Here is a 20538-nt window from a genome sequence, read left to right as displayed (position 1 = left end):
GGCTGGTACCTTATCACTTTTCACTCTGTCTCCTAACTGCTTAGTAAATAGACCCCTAGTGATATGAACATAATTTAATACTGTGTCAATAGGTTGTTTTTTTAGGATAGGAAAAAATATTTAGCCTTAACAAAAAGATATTAGCAATAAAGCGAATAATTAAAAACTCTCACCTGCCTCAAGTATGTTTATTTCCATGGTTATGTAAACATGTGAATTATTCGGGTTGTGTATGAAATACCGGCAGTCGGGATGCCATCTGTCAAAATTCCGACAGCGGAATCCCGATGCTCGGTATCCCGAAAGGAGTTGGGTAAGTATGCTAACCCTCCCCCCTTCTCCCCCTAATCCTAACACTCCCTTCTTGAACCCTAACCCTCCCCACCCCACACCCTAACACTCCCCGTTAGTGCCTAAACCTAACCCTCTCCCTTATTGCCTAAACCTAACCATCCTCCCTTAGTGCCTAACCCTAACCCCCCCCCAGTGGTGCCTAACCCTAACCCCCCAAGTGGTGCCTAACCTTAACCTCCCCCCCCAAAGCCTAACCCTAACCCCCCACGTGCTGTCTAAACCTAACCCTCCCCCCTCCCGCAGCTAATAGCTAAGGCGCCCCGCTATACTTATGGTCGGGATGGCTAATTTTGGGATTCTGGTGTCGGTATCTACACTGGCGTCGGGATTTCGACGCCTATATTTAGTCCTGGATCGGGTTTCCGACCCCGGGATTTCAACAGCCAGCATCTCGTCCACTGGCAAACTGACTACATCCCAATTAATCATAGGGGCTTTTTTGCTAGCTGTGCTCGATGAATGGACATTTTCAGTTTTTACAGATTATTATAAACTTTATGAATAATTTGCTTTTACTAAATGACCCAACACTTAACTGAAGTCCTTGCAAAGGAAAACCTGGAGATTCTTTTGCTTGTGTTCCCCAAAAAGCTGAAATCTCATGTCTACAGTATATACTGTCAATGGCAATTTAAATTCTAAGCTCAATTAGATAGTTTGAAGATTTGGTTTACAGTAGTGTTGGCTGTACTTGAAATAATCAAAACAAGTCCAACTACATTTGGAATTACAGAAATTGCTAAGATTTCAATTCTGTCTTCCTGCTTCAGATGGCCACATCATCATGGAGTCAACAATTGGGGCAGATATAAATACCCAATTTCAACCTGACACGTCCTATAATTTGCCATAATCACTAGCTATAAAGAAAAGTAACAACATCATTGGTACATAAAATAGCTCACAATGTACTGTGCTACAATAGTGACAATTAAATTCCTTATACCAGGACTGTCCAACTTGAGGGTAGTGAGCCAGACATGGACCTTTTGGTGGCCCTTAGGGATGCTTATACTGTGGTGCTTGCAAAAGACACATAATAAAAACTAAACACAAATAGCTAGAGCAGTATAGAATGTAGACATCTGCAAGATACTAAAAATGACCATCGTGTACAATCCGTTTCTTTTCAGCTTATTAAACAGAGAAAAAAATGGTTGCACCTGATTATCAGGTAACATCAATGCTTGAGGCCTTAGCATGTCAGGATGAGTTGTTTAGTCCTTTATCACTGCAGATGAAAAATGACCTGTAACTAATACCAAATGGGAAATCTCTCCTCTGTTCATTACTACTGACTAAACATATGTTGCTGTCTGGCTAGAAGCAGTTGGCTGCCTGTAACATCACAAGCACACCAAGGTTACAGTTCCTGTTCATTTACTGTAGCACAGAGAGTCTGTAGAGTGGAGCTTTTCACAGCATTAACACTTTACTGACTGAGGGAGTCTAATGTCTTGCCCCTGGCAGCAATAACGAGAGCACACAGACAGATTACCACAATATTGCCATGACCCATAATGATAGACCCAGGTAGCCGGAAAGGCATTCCTTTCACTTCTACAAACTTCATCATTTTTCTGTATTTTATCCTTTTTATCCTAAGGCACACACTTACTTCTACGCCATTTATGCAAACATTTATTCTAAAGATATATATATGTATGTATGTATGTATGTATGTGTGTATAAGTTTATATCTCACATACAGATACATGTATATATATATATATATATATATATATTCATATATATTTGATATTTACTAAAAGGGAAACATACTGGATATTATTCTTAGATACTTTGGTTCCTAAAGGCTTACATGAAGGATATGATATTACCCCTATCATAGTAGAATAAACCATAAAGAGATGTCTAGATGGTCAGTTTGTATACAGTATATACGAGTATATAAATATCATGGTGGCTGATTTATGTGTCTTGTTTATATAAATGCATTGTATTTTTTGTATAGACAGTAGGGTAGCTAAAAATAACTAAATAATGCCGAACTAACTGCCTAAAATTTACTGGTTGAAAGGTAATTGAAACATCAGCCGGTGTTTTATTTTTATGACATTAAAAGTTCTTTAGATCACAAATAATTACAGTAGTTGCGCTATATTGATTTGTCTATATATGTTCTAAAACTTATATGATATATTCAATGTATTAAGCAAATTGTTTCGCTTTGTTAAAATGTTGTTAAGGTACTTAAAGCACCTAAGTTGCTTAATTAATAATTGGAACTTGGTACTATGCCTTTTAACTAAGGAGAAACATCACTAAAGTCAGCCCTCTGATGAAGTCTTTGGCGAAACGCATTATACGTGGCTTGGTGACGTTGTGTACATGGAGAACTTTTCTCTAAACCTAACTGGCAGCATTGTCATACCAGCTGCTTCAGCCTCGAACCTTGAATGGTGTCTGCTACCGTATAGACGCGGCCGTGGTATTTACATCTTTGGGAGCAAACACGGGGCCTGATTCAGCAAGGGTCGCGATTGCAAAGCTGCATGCAGGCAGGATTCTTGCAGTCATGGTAATGCAGCAGGAGGCATCACGCTTCCTGTGCATTACTTATCTGAGCTGCGTTGTCCAACGCAGCATCGGATAATCTGCGTAACATCGGCCGGCTAACGTGACCCATGGGGTCATGCAGCCGGCCGCCACAGTTGGGAGGAAGAGGCCACGAAATCTCTGTTAGCCGACGGAGATCCTGGCCTCTTCCCTCCCCCCCAACGGCGGCGATACGCCTCCGTTTCAGGAAACGGAGGCCATCACCGACCCCTCCCTGCCCACAAATGGCAGCAGACTGTCAATCACTGACAGTCTGCTGCCAGTCTGAGAGCAGGATCGCATATGCATTCTGTAAGTGCGCAGAACGAGTCATGTGCCTGCACAGATTCACAAACATCGGGAATCTGCGTTCAGCAGTGCACTCGAGTGTACTGATGAATCAGGCCCACTGAAAACAGAGGTGGTACTGTTGTGAGACACAAAGGTTACAACAAGGTTAATGGGGAAATTCAAAGTGGCTGTGGTGATATGCACTTTTTATTCTAATATTTGGCATGAGTTGCACCTGGAGACAGGTGCTTTTAGTGGATACATTGGCCCTGATTCAGACCCACTCGCGAGCGTCTGTCCGCTCGCAAGTGGGTCGATGGTCTGCACTGCGCATGCGCACGACGGAGGGAGCTCCGTCATGCACATGTGCGAGACGCGACGAGCGAAGGAATTTCCTTCTCTCGTAGTGTCTTATCAAAGGGGGCGTGCTGTCGATGTTGATTGACAGCACGCCCCCTTTGGTGGGCGTGCCTGCCAGACGGAGGCGCTCCCAAGGGAACGCCTACCGTTAGAAGCCGGCACCACTGACATCACTAGTGATGTCAGTGGGAGTGATTTTGGCTCTGATAGAGCCAAAATCACTCCTGGCCTTGCGGTTGAGAGACTCAACCGTAGGCTTCTGCTCGCAGTGGCGATGGTCGCGATGGTCAAGACCATCGCGACCATCATCCTGCACGCTCGTATATGCTGTGGGTGGTGACCCACAGCTATACGAGCGTCCAGGAGGACGCTCCATAGTAATGGAGGTGGGCCCTGATTCAGAGCGAGCGCTCTGGTCAGAGCGTCCGGCTCTGAATCAGGGCCATTGTCCGTTAAAAAACTTTTATGCAGTATGGAGCGCCCCCTCCTTGTTTTGATAGATTTGCTAGCTGCGGGATCATAGCATTCTTATAATGAGGGGGAACTGCGAACCTTATATTTTTGGATCCTGGTGCTAATTTACAGATAACATCCAGTGTGTTTTCCAAATGTTGTATGCTGTGATCCACACTGTACTTTGGTGCTTGACTTGATATACAGCGGGAAAAATAAGTATTGAACACATGAACATTTTTCTCAGTAAATATATTTGTAATGGGGCTATTGTAATGACAGTTTCACCAAATGTCAGCAACAACCCATGCAATCCACACATGCAAAGAAAACATAGATGTCCATAAAACAAGTTATCTGTAATAATGTGAAATGACACAGGGAAAAAGTATTGAACACGCTTACTGAAATTTATTTAATACTTTGTACAAAAGCCTTTGATGGTAATGACAGCTTCTATATGTATGGAGAAACTAGTCACATGCATTGCTCAGGTGTGATTTTGGCCCATTCTTCCACACAAACAGTCTTCAAATCTTGATGGTTCTGTGGGACTCTTCTATGAACTCTGGGCCTGATTCAGACCCGCTCGCGAGCGCTGAGCGCTCGGAAGTGGGTCGCTGCTGGCCCAGTGCGCACGTGCACGACGGAGCCGGCTCCGTCGTGCGCATGTGTGAGACCCGGATAGCGACGGGCAAACCGTCGTTCTGGGTCTCGTACCAGGGGGGTGCTGTCGATGTTGAGTGACAGCACGCCCCCTTTGGTGGGCGTGCCGGGGGCGTGGCTGCCCAGACAGAGGCGTTCCGATGGGAACGCCTACCGTCTGGGGCCGGCCCCACTGACATCACAAGTGATGTCAGTGGGAGTGCTTTCGGCTCTGTTTGAGCAGAAAGCACTCTAGGGCTTGTGGCAACGAGACCCTACCACAAGGGTCTCGTCGCAAGCCCGATGGTCGCGATGGTCTTGACCATCGGGACCATACCACCCACAGCTATAGCGAGCGGCCAGGAGGCCGCTCTAAAAATCAAGAAGTACGGCCCTGATTCAGAGCGAGCGCTCTGTCAGAGCGTCCGGCTCTGAATCAGGGCCTCTGATCTTTAGTTCTTTCCATAGATTTTCAATTGGAATCAAGTCAGGTGATTGGCTGGGCCATTCTAGCAGCTTTATTTTCTTTCTCTAAAACCAATTGAGAGTGTCCTTCGCTGTGTGTTTAGGATCATTGTCTTGCTGAAATGTCCTCCCTTGTTTCATCTTCAGCATCTTGGTAGATGGCAGCAGAATTTTATCAAGAATGTCTTGGTACATTTTTCCATTCATCCTTCCTTCAATCAAATGAAGTATGCCAGTACCGTATGCTGAAAAACAGCCCCACATCATGATGTTCCCACCTCCAAACTTCACTGTTGGTATGGTGTTTTTGGGGTGATGTGCAGTGCCATATTGCCTCCAAACATGGTGTGTATTATGGCATCCAAAGAGTCCAATTTTGGTATCTGACCAGACTATGGAGCTCATTCAGACCCGCTCGCTAAGATGCATATTCTTGCTGCTGCCAATGGTATGCATTGTGTGCGCATTGTGTATATGCGTATACATCGCGGTGCGCATACAATAGCGAAACTTCACAATGCATTTGCTCGCTGCACACAGACAGCCCAGCAGAGTGAGTGACAGGGGAAGCAGTTTGTAGGTGGTAACAGGGGCTGGCCATTAAAAATGGGGGTGTGGAGGTGCAAACGCAGGCGTGCCTGAGCATCTCAACAGCGTTTTAGAGGTGTGTATAATTAAAAGACAGCATCATAGTACATGTCACCTGGCTTGTTTTTACACTGAAGTGCTCGCAGTGCTTGCGGCAGGGTATGGTCAACCTCAAAAATTGCGATAGCATCCGATGTTCCTATGGTTGCATACACTTCCTGGACAATACCTGCACAAGTGGGCATCTTAAAACAGGCTGGTGGGTGTCTGTATACACTATGTGATCGTTGTCTAAGAAATACTGGGCGTGCTAATGCATTGCTGTGTAATAGCACTGCTTACGCAATTTGCATACACATCGTGCGAGCGATCACATCTAGCGAGCGGCTCTGAATCAGGCCATATATTCTCCCAGTATTTCACAGTCTTGGCCAAATGTTGTGCAGCAAACCTTAAACGAGCGTCAACATGCTTTTTCTTCAGCAATGGAGTCTTGCGTGGTGACCATGCATACAGGCCATGCCAGTTGAGTGCATTACTTATTGTTTTCTTTGAAACAATTGTACCTGCTAATTCCAGGTCTTTCTGAAGCTCTCCACAAGTTGTCCTTGGCTTTAGGCAACTCTTCTGATAATTCTTTTCACTCCTTTGTCAGAAATCTTGTGAGGAGCACCTGGTCGTGGCCGATGGTGAAATTATGTTCTTTCCACTACCGGATTAAGGCACCAAAAGTGCTCACTGGAACATTCAGAAGTTTAGACATCCTTCTGTAACCAATGCCATCAGTATGTTTTGCAACAATAAGTTTGCGAAGGACTTGAGAGAGCTCTTTGCTTTAACCCATCATGAGATGTTTCTTGTGTGACACCTTCAGGGCCGGATTATAGGGAGGGCGACAGGGGCGGTCGTCCAGGGGCCCACACACCTTGGGGACCCCCATACTGCCGTAGATATTGACCGGAAGCTGGCCACCCACCCTGGCTGGCTACCGGCAGGAGAATCACACAGGTATTCAGGCACAGACAGCACACTCTAAGGGACACGGATTATAGAAGCCCCACCCCCTTGTTGACAAAATGCCGCGATTCACGGGTGCATGTGTAGGGGGCGGTGCCTAATGCCGTGAAGTGGCCGTCCCCATTAGAAAACTGATGGCTGAGCTCTTGCAACTTCAAAGTTATATGTGTGCGTTCACTCAGTTTCTTCTCTCTCCTTCTCCTTCTCTCGCTCTCCCCCTCTGTCCCCTCCTCTCTCTCTTCCTTTCTGTCTTCCTCCCCATCCCTCTGTCTCCCTCCACTCTCTCTCTTCCTCCCACCCCTTCCTCCCTCTCTGTCTCTCTTCCATCCCTCTATCTATTCTTCCCTCCCTCTGCCCCCTCTTCCCCCCTCTCTCTCTTCCCCCTCCCTCTTTGTCCCTTCCCCCTCCTGCCCTCTCTTACCCCCCTCTCTTTTCCCCCTCCCTCTCTCTACCTCTCCATTCCCCCTCTCTCTCCCTCCCTTCCTCCCTCTCTTCCCCCCTATGTCTATACTGATGTGGATGATATGTCGTCTGATTCGCCCGATCAGATGTCATATTATCTAGTATTACCCTGCTTAAGGGGAACAGTAGTTGCTGTGTGAGGCAATATTATTGATGGGGCCCCCACAATTTAGTTGCCCTATGGTTTTATTTATTTGCATGTGTGGATTGCATGGGTTGTTGCTGACATTTGTTGAAACTTTCATTACAAGAGCCTCATTACAAATATATTTACTGAGAAAAATGTTGATGTTCAATACTTATTTTACCCTCTGTATATATGTGTATATATATATATATATATATATATATATATATATAAATAAATAAATACTCGTTGCAGCGGCACTCAGTATAATATATCATCAGATGTACAGTACCCTGATGATGACACATTAAATAGTATCGAAAAGTTGGTATTATGACCTGCATCTGAATCTACTTTTTATTCTGTATGCCGCCCCAACAAATATTATTATTTTGGGCTCTCTATTGTGGGCACCTATGGAGGACACCAGGAACATTGTTCTTTTTCATATTGCAGTGCCACCTGACTTGGATTGTTTATATGTATGTGTTTGTTACTAAGAAATTTGCTATCAGGTTTAGCACACATGTTGCTTTTTCTTGTAAACTCAAAATGTTCTTTATGAGTTCTGGAATTATACCCGCACACAGATAAAGCACCCAAAGAAAATGGCCAATTGGCCACTGAATAGTTACTGTTAAAATATGTGAATAGAATATAATTTACAATGATTTGGATATGTACTTACATCACCCTTTCAAAAAGATGCTGATTTTGGCCACCCAAGAGATAAATGTCACAAGCCTTCTGTCGCACCCCGGAGGGTGGGAGCTCACGACAGTGGAACCTAAATGTGATGGCCAATCAGGCACCTCCAATGCGTTTCGTCTTCAGGAAGACTTCATCAGGGGTAAAGCTCAAAGTAGATGAAAGCGTATCTTAATGTTATCCTAATATTGTACAACAGGACAAAATAGAGTGTACCAATCAGGTAACCAACACAACTTTTCGCTGCAGAGTGCTGTGTGTATTCCTCTCTGTCTGCTTTCAGCAGATTGCCAGGTCTCCTATACATCATTATTTTGGTTAGGATGATGGCCAGATCTCCTACACGGTACATCATTATTTTGGTCAGGATGATCGCCAGGTCTCATAATCATTATTATTTTGACCTGGAAGATGGCAGTTCTCCCATGTATCTTTTTTTTAGGTCTGGATGATGGCCAGTTTTCCTATGCATCATGATTTTGATCTGGAAGATGCACAGTTCTTCTACACATCACAGAGCTGGTTTAACAACTGTGCAGTTGGGGCGGTTTCCCAGGGGCCCAAATACATGGGGGTTCCCCACACAAAGCTACATCACCAGCTTGGGGGGCACTGTGGCATATGTGTACTGGGTTCACTACTGTATTCGTAACACATTTTTGCACTGAGAGTATTTATATATTATAGTTTTAGTAACAAGGACAGTATATCTTATTGACAGTATTATTGGTAGTGGCCCCCACAAGTTATTTGCCCTGGGGCCCCCACAAACCTTAATCCGGCCTTGATGCATCTTATGTTTGGTGTGGACCTTCGAGGTGGCTATGCCATGTCATTTTTTTTTATTACAGGTGAAAATTATAATACAAATAAACAATACAGTACTGGGAAATAAAGGTATCTAAAGTTAGGTCAATAGACACAACCCTTGCAATGCTTGTTATATAATAGTGTAGAGAAGAGCATTTATGAATCATTAAGTAGGCACTTAAAGAAATCTGGACCATGAAAGTGGTGTGGGGTGGATCCCGGGTCCAAAATAACTAGTATTTAATAAATGAATGAGAATTAACTTCTATAGCAAACAATGTCCAATTACCACACAGAGCGAGTAGTAATTCCATCTACATAGTGCCATGAAAGTTATAGCCTTGTGAGCAGATGCCATTTTACAATACGCTGTCCATTCATAAATTAACCCCTTAGTGACATTTTAAAGCATCTACACAGTTGCCTACTACTCATGATCTGATAAACTGCTCTAAAACAACTCCCCAAAATGGTCTTATTTTGAATGGTCATTACCTCTATAAAATATTTTACCTATAGAGAAGAACCCATGTATTAATGTTACGTTAGAAAATAAAAAGCACAAAGACAGGTTGTGTTAATGTTATTAAATGCTTAACACGATGATATCAACAATATATACCTGCAATGTTGACTACTGTAGATGGCATGGGATGATCTCTAGAATGAACCTTCCTGTAGACAGGTTTACCTAGCAAAGTGATCAATGACAATCAAATACATGGATTGGATGATCTTGGTTGCAGACTTATGAGGGTCTGTTAGTGGAGCAGGTATCACACAATCATGCACAAACTTGGGTTATTATTGAACCACAATTGAGTGCTATCAGTCCTTATAAGTACAGCTAGCAGAATTAATTGGTTTGCCCTGGTTTTCTGAAGCTGCAATGTGTGTCATATCTTGTAAAGAGGTTAGCACTGGAAGCATCGATGATTTCAGAATCCCATTATCACTTTACTACTTACAGTTTAGTAATGGTGGGGTGTTCATTTTCCTATATAATTTGGACTGTTTTCATTATGTAAATATGCCTGCCATGCTCACAAATTGTAGGCAGCCATTTTGAAGGCTAGACAAATTCAAATGGAATAGTGGTTGAAATGCCAGAATATTGGGACTGTCAAAATGTGGACTATGCAACTAATTGAATGTTGCTACAGTTCTTAAATTATTGAAAATGTTTACACTACTGTAATCATCAGAGACAGGATGTTTGTCAAATACTGTCAAATAAATTATTGTAAGCAGCGGCCTACCCTCTTCGACAGGGGGAGTTGCCCGTGCTGCAGTCCTGACATGGAGAGGAGTCTGGGCTTGATTCAGAGCCGCTCGTAAGCGGCTGCTCGTTCGCTCCAAGCGATGTTCGCACATCTGCGCATGGGTCATATGCGCATGTGCCAACCAGTCAGTGCGGTCGGAAAAGTGTGTTCGCAAAATTGCGAGTGCCTGCTAATTTGAGTGACAGGATGAGGCGTTTGTGGGTGGTAACAGGGGAAGGTGCTTGAAAAAGGGGAGGGGAGACCCGAACGCAGGCGTGCCAAACGGTCAAAACGGGCGTTTTAAGGGTGTGCATAATAAACAAAGCAGCGTCAACGACCATGTCACTTGGTTGTTTCTTAGCCTGAACTGTTCGCATGATTGCAGTAGGAAAATCCAACCACAAGCACTGCGAGCAGTTCAGACGCCTTTCGATGTACTCGATTAATCTAATAAATAGCGGAGATGACGTATGATGCGAGCGGCCAGGGGGCGTCTTTACAAAATAGTGCATGTTTCGTTCGCTCGCTCAGACATAGAGGCGTCAACAGACCGCAAAGAGCGAGCGCTCAATTATAAATAGCCGGCCCCTTTTTCGGAACGAGCGAGCGCAAATAGCGTCCAGCTCTGAATCAGGCCCGCAGTCCCTACGCCTGCAAGGCTGCCAGTGCTGCAGTCCTGACTTGGAGAGGAGACAGTCCCAACGCCTGCAGAATGGATCTGGTAGGCCGGCGCATTCGCACAAACACCAGCTTCTAGAGACTACATCTGCTGAAGCCCCTAGTAGCTGGGTAGAACTAACAGCAAGGTAGAGGAGTGACTTCCTGTTGGAAGCGCTCACTCTGTTATTTGCAGCCCGGACTGGCAGTCCCAGCAGAAGAAAACACACCTCCTGGGACTTCCTGTTCTTTCTGATTAGCAGTAGTACTTCCAATGGGAAGACACTGCCAGAGTGAAGCCTTGTTTTGTGTTCTCATCACATGAAGATGCTTATGTGCATGCTGGTGTTTTTCTCTTGGAGATAACTTTCCCTTAGATAGCCCGATACCCTTGTTTTTCTCCCCTGTGTGTTGCCTGAAAAGCAAAGCTTGGGTGGATTTAGTCTGTGTGTTTTTCATAATAAAAGAGAGGCTCTCCAACATGATTTGGAGTATTGGTAAGGATTCACATTTTGGACTCTTGTGGGACACCTCAGGAATAATTATATTTTTTAATGCTCAAACTTGAACTTAAAGATTTGTTGAGTTATGAGAATTTAACACTTGCTACATTTAGCTTTACTTTTGCTAAACTGTGTACATAAGGCCTATTTCACACCTGTAGGTTTTGCCTGGCCGGCAGAAAAACAGGCAGAAGCTGGCCATTTTTTTCAGGCACTCTTTCACATGCAGCGACTTTGAGCCGTTTTTAATGTTTTAATTTATCTACTGGGCATGCGCAACAGCAGCTGCTGTAATGCGGTCATTAGACACCGCACGATCTGGTGAACGACTGTACGCTATGTCTCTATAGTAGATCTGGTGAACGACCGTACGCTATGTCTCTATAGTCTCTATAGTAGATCTATAACAGCAATGATCAGAGATGGAATTGGGCATCGCAGGCCCTATACAAAAACTGGGTAGGGGCCTGGCGATGCTGATGCAGCCTCCCAGGCACCCCAGCTTCATCCTGGTGGAGACTTCTTCTGAGTATGCATGGCCAATGTACATGCCTACTGCACATGCATCGCTCTGACAAGGTCTAGCTTTGAGTAGATTGGGGGTCTCAGTGAGGAGGTTGCAGGGGTCCCAGAGGTAGGGAACCTGGCATTGCTGGACCTCCCTCACTTCTGGGCCCTGTAGTACCCTCTGTCCCCACCGTTGTTCCACCACTTGCTATGATTCAGGCTTTTGTACATATGAACGTAAATCATTCAATACATATATACTGAGCTTACTCGCTTATAGCAATTCTAGATCTTGATATGTACGCTTTCTATTCTATCTTTAAGGGGAAATGGTTTTAATTAAAAAGGATGGCTCATTCCTTATTTTCACTCCATAAATACTGCTTAAAGCTTTTTGGGAATACACTCCAAGGACCGATTCTCCATTGTTTAATAAAAGTAATTCTGTTGTAGAAACCACCATCTCTGAAAGCTTTTATAACATAAGCTCAGCCTATTTTCTTTTAATTGTGTTTGCATTTCCATAAAAGTATCACAGCATTACTGAATGTCTAACATCACGGTGGCTGCATGGGGCATTTCAGCTCCAAATTAACCTCTCCATTGTTTTCAATAGAAAAATCCAATATCTGTGTTTAATTAATTCCTGTTTCTGGCTAAGCGAATCACTAATGTTAGTGGTGATCTGGAGAATTGTGCTCTTGTTTGCTTTACAATGGAGTAAATTGTGCCCTTTCTGTAACAATTGTTTTGGAATTCTTTACAAGATGGGCCAATTTAAATGGAAAACAAGTTAAATGATAAGAATGGGGCTTATAACGTTCCTTCTAGCTTCGTGATTGGGCAGAGGAGGATAAAGTTCAATTGAAATGTGGAAAATCTACATATCTATTCAAAAGCACATTTTTTTACTTCAAGTTCGTTGGTTGGGATATTTTTACATTTATTTGTGTTAGGAAAATGACATCAGTACCCTAGGAAGGACCTTTTATTTTAGTTTGGGTAATGTAAATGGATATGTTTCTAATGAAATGTTTAGAGAAGGATGTAGCGGGTGTCACTTACCAGTGCTATTAAAATAGTGAGCTCTTACGTATTAATAACACTAATATGAACGAGTTACCATAGAGTCAAGCTCCTGTGAACCTATAAAATGGAAAGTTTTGGGGAAAAAATGTGGAATAATTATTATGCTGCTTATAACAAGTGCTGTGCATAACGTGACTGTACAAATGTGTTCTGCTTTATATCACAGGAGCCAAGGCCATACTTAATGCTGGTAAATTGAAGTCAACCTACAAATAATGCTGTCAACAGCTTACTCTTTTGTCACTGGAAAATGTCTATTTAAGTAATTATTTCCTGTGGAGGGTGTGGGAACAAATGCTTCTATAAAATGTAATTCATATCTAAATGAAAAGTGTTCACGCATGTATAGTATTATATTTCTGGTTGTATAATGGGCCTATTTAATAATTGTGGAAGTGGATCCCTGAAAAATGTAATTCCTTGACGCCACAGCTGATCCAGGGACGTTTTCAGAGCAGAATCAGTGTGGCCCCCTCCTTTCTCCGGCGGTGCCGCTGTGCATGCACGGGTCTTTGGGAAAATAGTTCCTGTGCCGTTTTACCTGTGGCAGCAGTAATGCGCATGCGCGAGTCATCGGGAAAATGTCTGCTGCCATTTTCCCAGTGATTTTTGCACTACGGACAGGTAAGCATAAAGCTGGCCACGCATCTAAAGATTATCTGTCCAGCCAGCCAACTAGTTGATTGGTTGGAATGAAATCCATGGCAGCCAGATGTACTGCCGTACGCTAATGCACGCATCTGTCTATGCGAGTATCCGTCCGTCTTCATGTTACATTACCCACTATTATTCCATTGCAGCTGTCATCATTGGTATTAACACTTACCCCCTCTCCATGCTGGGTGCAAAAGATCCCTCTGAAACAGGCGTCCAATCTCTGTCTGCAAGTCTCACCCTTTTTATGAACAGAGAGAAGCGGCCGCGCATGACACCTGCTCGCATCCTCTGTCACGGTTTATACACATGTTATGGTACATGCGCAATCTGTGCTTGCATTGTTCGGTGCATTCGCAGTCTGTTGACAATCGTGGGATGCGACCTCTTTCAGAATCGCGTCCCGACTCAGAATCAGGCCCACAGTGTTCTACAGACTGCGGGTGGGATGTACTACTAGTCGCATTTTAGATGTGAAACATCCCACCACTTATCTGGTACATACCTTCGATAATAACGCCGGTATGTACATAGTATAGCAATTAAAATCTCTTCCAATAAGAGCCGTCGTTTGCGATAACAGGTTTATTTATCCTATCTGTGCATGCACGGCCGCTGCGGGGGACACTGGGAGGGATCCAAGTGGATCCCTCTCAGTTAACATTGAGAAGAGAAGCCCGTAAGCTTCTATTAGGCAATGCGTTACCTAATGGGTACATGCTCCAGAAAGTATCGCATTCCGGTGATTGGTACATATGGTATGGGGATTGTGGCCAGAATTACAGAAAATGACAGCTCTCAAGAGTTTTGCCCACATTTTAGACTTAGTACATCCCTCCCAATATTTCTTCCCATTATTATTTAATACAAGCCAAACACTGCATGCAGCATTAGGGAGTAATAGCGTCCATTTTTTGGGCTGATAGAATATTGAAAACAATTGTAGCTTTAGTAGGCATATGTAAGCTACAATATTGTTTTGGAGAAATACAGCTGAAAAGCTGCCAGTGTGACATTATCCCTACAATGAGAGAAATCATGCAGGAGTTATACAACACACCTGTCAGTAATATACAATCAAACACTGGTGACATTAACACACTTCAGTGACTCAGCTTTGAATTACAGGGTTAAGGGAATACTGTACTCTTTAACGCCAAACTCTTACCATACAGCATTTTTCCTTTGAAAGAAATTAAAATATCACATCAATATAAAGATTACAGACAGCAAAATAAACAGGAAAAAAATAATAAGATTTACTCAAGTCCCAGTATAAATATATATATATATAAAGCACATACCTGTGATGGTGAAGTCCCCTATGTACATCAGACACACAAAAAAAGAGAGAATAAAATTAGTGAAATAATGTCTCATTGGTGTTCTCTACATCACTTACAGTCACTTATAGTAGTTCATTTGTACTCTCCCTGAAGGGTCTCACTATAAATAGCAGAATTATTCAGATTACTGTTAGTAATCCTGCATTTACCCTAGTCACTCGCAGCCAGTTATGTAGAGACCTATGATCTTAGCATTACTTTGATCATTGGTAAGGATGAATTTTAAACAGATAAGATATAAGCTGGTAAAGAGATGTAAATTGCATGAAATGATGTACCCACAACAACAAATCAGGCAGTCTGTCCTGCACTAGACTGATCAAACATAATATCTGATTGGTTGCTGTGTGGTGCACAATTTCATATGATTTACACCACTTAACTAGATAAAGTAGGATATGTTTGAATAACATCATAATTGGGAAAAGTCAAGCATGTTGTTAAATAAAACCTGGAGGTACGTAGCCATTGCATGCAAATCCAGCCTATCAACTCATTAGGATCACATCTGAGACTGTCAGCACTGTTAATATTTTTGTAGTCTAAAATAGTTTGGGCTGTAGCATCTGGAGTTGCTGCCTTGCCAAATGGCAGTGGCGTCATGCAGGGGGTGCCACCAAAATGTCGGCTCCTCTGCAGTGACAGGAGCCGGGTGCTGCAGTGTGATATTCTCCTGCAGCACCCGGCTCCTGCCATAGAAGAGGAGCCGATAGTGCAGACTGCCCAGTTTCCAGGGGCAGACCAGCATCTCCGGTGATGCTGGGCTGCCCCCAAATGATGTCATCGGGATCCGTGATGCCACGCCCCCTTTACTAAGGCCACCCCCTTTTCAACCGGGTGCGCCTCCTGCGCGCGGGGGTTATCCAGAGTGGGTGACACCTCTGCCAAATGGGCGTGTGGTTTGAAAGACATGAGCCTTTGTGGTAAATGTATTGAGCTGCTTATTGCAAGAGGTTATTAATGGTAAAACACGAGCTGTATACGTTTAGCTTTTTGTCCCAATTGTGTGTATTGCAATGCTTTAAGTATGGCTCATGAATATCAGTCATACAGAGCTTCATAGTGAATTAATAGGCTGTATTCTCATTAATATTGTGTCAATGCACAAAATAGCTGCTGTCATGGTATAGGCTACAGATGCATTACACTGTGTCTTTTCTTGAATAAAAAGTAGTATTATACTTGCTTTACTCACCACAAATTAGTCTTACATATTTGTATCCCTTATATAGCTCAGCAATTGTGTCTGAATATTACAAGTATAAGGCTATGTAGGCAGACAGCTAAGCCTTTCCTGTCTCACAGTTGTTTATCTCCCATTTCACTGCAGTACATACTGTATATCATATCTGTGACATCTTAATAAACCCATCTGTTCTGTGTCACATTTACATATATCTGTTGCCTTATTTTGTAGCACTGATCACACATTCGCTGCATTAAATTGTATCATTCACTAGAAATCCCCCTTTCCATATGGCATTCTCAACTGTCTCTTTAATCTTTTCTATTCAAAAAAATCAATTCCTTTCAATTTTTCATGGTCTATTTTTTTATTTTTATTACAGTATTACAGTTAATTTATCTGGGAAATACCAGGACGGCATCTCTGACAGCTGAAGGGTCATTTACCAGTGCACTAGGAGAGCTACAAAAACTCCACTGATCTCATTCATTCCTTTTTTGTTTATTTTGGCTATTTACAAGTCCTGCTGTGTCATATATATAACGACTGTAAGCTCCCTTGCCAAACTTCATTCATGCAGCTCCGTAAGATACAATGCAAAGTGTGGTTATTATCTGGAGATCCCTTGGGCCCACAGAAATTACTCTTGTAATGTTCTTTATATGAGAACCGGCCAAACTGCACAGTGTTTGTTATTGTGGTTTTATGAGGTCTATCTGATTTGCAAATTACGTTACAGGCTGTGTTACCTTTTAGAAAGCCAGCACATCAAATGCATTCTGTCTCTTAGGAATAAAACAATAATTTCAGCCACTAATAGTTCTAACAACAAAGGGACACTAATAGGGAATTGAAGGTGCTTTGTGATGTGTGGAGACTTCTGAGATGCAGGTGTTCAGTATTGGCCATCACCTTTACAATATATCAGAGTAAAAAACCAATGAACTCACTGATGATTTTATTACAACTGTCTGAATCTAGAACTACTAAAATAAATATGAAGAATTAATAATCACACCATAGCCTAGGTTCTACATTGCAAGTATATAATAAAAAGAACATTCCATGATTTATGTTTAGGCAGCATTAATCTCAATATAATAAAAACATTATTAGGTTTCAACAGTATACTGGGACTCTAGCACTCCAAGACTATGGTCTTACAGATGGTAGGAAAATCCTAGCTTGAATATACAGTACTAGCATATATTTAATTAACAGTACTGTATTTTATGTCTTGAACAGAACTATCATTTATCTGTATATTTAATATTTTGTGGCTATTATCAAATGTGTGTATATATATATATATATATATATATATATATATATACATGCAGATCATTCATTTACCTTGTGATTATGTGATTGGGGCTATTGAATCGAGGAAGGGTACAGGCCTGACATGAGTGCACTTGTGGGTTTATACTATATTATTCATTCTCATGTCAGAATGGTGTATCATATATCTTAGCCAAGTTTCTAAAATATTCTAGCACTGTTTTAAAACACCTCTCGCTTCCCTACGTTCATGGCCGAAGAGACAGTTGACTGCATTGTATCTAGACATGACAAAGCATTAAATATACCAGGCCTATCAGCATAGCTGTGCAACCCTTTCTAATAAATTATAATGAGAATAAGAAGGAGGGGACAGATGAATGTTTATGAAGAAGGGCATTTTGCTTTTGAATAATATTAGAATAATTATTAATTTATAAATTGCTACAACATATTACAGTTTAAGTTCCGTGACAGTTCATCTTAAGGAAACCAATGTAGGGAGATAGTAAGCTGTAAATTTACACTGTGGACCTTAAAGTCCCAGAGGACAATTAATAGTTTAGAATTAAGAAAAATCCCTGTTTCAAGAGAAAACACTGATTACTAAATCCAGGACTGTTAGTGGTCTATGAGGACTACGTTGGCTTAGCACTTTGGTTTGGGCTTTGAAACATAATTTTGGATTACCGCATTTAGCCCCAATAGACTGATCACTGGACTTCAATGGATTTGTGAAACATAACTGTCAAACTGCCTAAACAAGCTGCCAACATGCAATTTAGGACAACAATACATTTTATGTTCATTTATATTAAAATAGCTTAAAACATATTTTTTGTGACTTTTATGTTTGTGTTATATTAGTTCACAAACTTTAGTAGTTTACGTAAACTTGCAACAGTTTAAAATACATATTTTTGTTTCATTGTAAAATCTCCTCAACATCACAGCTAAATTAAACACAACATTACATATTTAAACAATAAAGAAAGCAAAAAGGTGAAAGCATAATTTTAAGGAAGACATGGAAGTCAGGAAGGTGGAAAACAAAGGAAATGAAATGCTTACCAAGCTCATTCAACAACAGGGCTGCAAAGAGAACACATAGAACACAGACAAAATGATAAGAAACACAAATGAATAGTGATAATGGAGAAGATGTCCACGAAAGAAAAACTGCATTGAACTGGGGAAAATGAAACAATTAAATGTATGTCAGGATGCAGCCATTTTGCGGGCAGGGGCAATAATCATAAAAACGCACCTATCAATTCACTAAGAACTAGTGACATCACTAAGGCAATGAATAGGATGCATTCTCATGCACAATGGTTGGGCCCCCAAGATGGCTGCCTCGCAGGTGTGTAGGTGATGAGTGGTTTTAGATCTTTAGAGGAATACTGATTTTATTGTTCAATTGTGAAGAATAGACATTTATTTACATTTATAAAGTCTGAGTGGCTTACGTCCATTTACTAGTGCTTCTATCACTAATATTTAATAGATGTGTAGAGGGTTTGTGTTACTTGAGCTTACTGTGATTTGTTTAGCACTTTTATTTATGACTATATTATTCATAACTGTGTTTTGCACTTTAATTAATTTATGTGTGATTGTGTGTGTTTGTCGTTTATTAATTTGAACAAAGTATTAATGTGAACAAATGTACTAATATAGATGTAGTGAGCCCTCATTTAAACATGGTTTAAGAGTGCAATTAAAAAAAAATAAAAAATATATATATATATGTAATAATTTTATTTTTAGCAGTAAGTGGATAAAATAATAATTTATTTTTTAGCAGTATCTACAAAAGCAAAGTGTAGATTCAAACAGAGGAATAGATACCTTGATGAGAAGAAATTGACCTGTTCCAGTCTAATCCCCTTATATGTCTAGATGTCGGTGTTGCTATATATTTTGTGCAGTGATTTAAATACACACTGGCAAGTCATAATTGCTAATTAACCAACATTTGGTCAAGCAAAACTGAAGTCCCCATTTAATGGTTTGCTCTCTCTAATTATTACAAATCCTTTATTCAGTTGTATTTGTTGCTCAATAAAATTATAAAAATATATAAAATTTTGCTCCTAGAAGACTTTTACAAAGTATCTGATTAGGTTTTTAATATTGTGTTATTTATATAACCGCGGTTACTTTCAATAATTTAGTTATTTATATAGATTTTTTTATGTGATATATGGTCAATTATATTGAATGTGTTTAATATAAAATGATTTTTTGATAACAAGAAGCCCTGACTGTGGTTGTTTTTCTGCCATCTCACGGTCCAGTAGTTTATTTCTAAATTAGCAGTCTTATTTGGTTATTTGTATTTTGCTCTGTACCAGGTCCCTGGATTTTAGACGTGCAGCTACTAGCTACTTTGTTTTCACATTTAAAAAGTGGAAGGATGATTAATTAAATACACAATGATTTTCATTTATATATGGTTTATCAGCGCCAAGGTCATTGGTTTGTTTTCTGTATTTCTTAAATATATAAGCTTATACAGTAGTAGGAAATGTTAATGAAAAACTTGGCAAATTCAATGTGCTGCAAAGGAAATACTGTATATATACAATAACACCACAAGGCTCTAATTTAGTAATACCTTGTTCCATAGGGTAATGTACATCTCATTAAATGATCTTAGACTTATAATGCAAATGAGCAACCTGGTGTGTTTTATCACATAGCCAAGTTTCTCTTGGCATTATATTTGTGTAATGATTGCAATAATTATAAAGCATGTTAACTAATTAAGAAGATGTTGTATCCTGACCACAGATTTTAAAATTATGTTTAATTGACTATAAGCTAATGGGCTAATGCCCTTTTTTGGTGGGTAAAAGAGGAAATCCCTCTCAATGATTATATTTTATGTCAGAGACAGTTTGACATCTATATATTAGACTTAATTAAGCAAACTAATAGCTCGGCCAAAATAAGCTAATGTCCTGGACACATAATTATAAACCTGATAAGGTGACCATCAGACTAAATTTATAACTGGCAATTGTGCTATTTATTTATTTTGTTCAATTTTATTTTATATTGGGATGTAGATGTCCGTATTACATTGTGATCTATGTGATAAAAAAATGTACTATAGATTATATTTTGTTCCATGTATTGCTGAGCAATACTGGATCATTACTGAATGTCATCATCATTTATTTTGAGGTTCCTTAGAATGTATTTATTT

General features: G+C 41.0%; 1 protein-coding gene across 24 annotated transcripts in view; it reads right to left on the bottom strand.

Moving 5' to 3' along the window:
• LOC148518421 (sodium/calcium exchanger 1) overlaps window positions 1-20538 on the bottom strand; it is a 369187-nt gene that overhangs the window by 95159 nt on the left and 253490 nt on the right. For 2 of the 24 annotated variants that reach the window (XM_088477615.1, XM_088477618.1), the window contains exons 3-6: window positions 18396-18416; window positions 14816-14833; window positions 14680-14694; window positions 9462-9530 (exon numbers count right to left, since the gene is read on the bottom strand). The exons of 5 other annotated variants lie outside the window; for them this stretch is intronic. In XM_088477615.1, the coding sequence (XP_088333741.1) occupies window positions 9462-9530; window positions 14680-14694; window positions 14816-14833; window positions 18396-18416 (123 nt within the window). Of the gene's footprint in view, window positions 1-398; window positions 414-1234; window positions 1255-5055; window positions 5074-6943; window positions 6975-9461; window positions 9531-11574; window positions 11598-14679; window positions 14695-14815; window positions 14834-15085; window positions 15100-18395; window positions 18417-20538 lie in introns of all 24 variants that reach the window. 17 more of the 24 variants (XM_088477614.1, XM_088477616.1, XM_088477613.1 and 14 more) reach the window with 12 other exon arrangements.

This window comes from Taudactylus pleione, unplaced genomic scaffold (genome assembly GCF_031769625.1).
Source record: "Taudactylus pleione unplaced genomic scaffold, aTauple2 ptg000201l, whole genome shotgun sequence".
NCBI lineage: Eukaryota > Metazoa > Chordata > Amphibia > Anura > Myobatrachidae > Taudactylus > Taudactylus pleione.
This window is presented reverse-complemented; position numbering and strand designations above follow the sequence as displayed.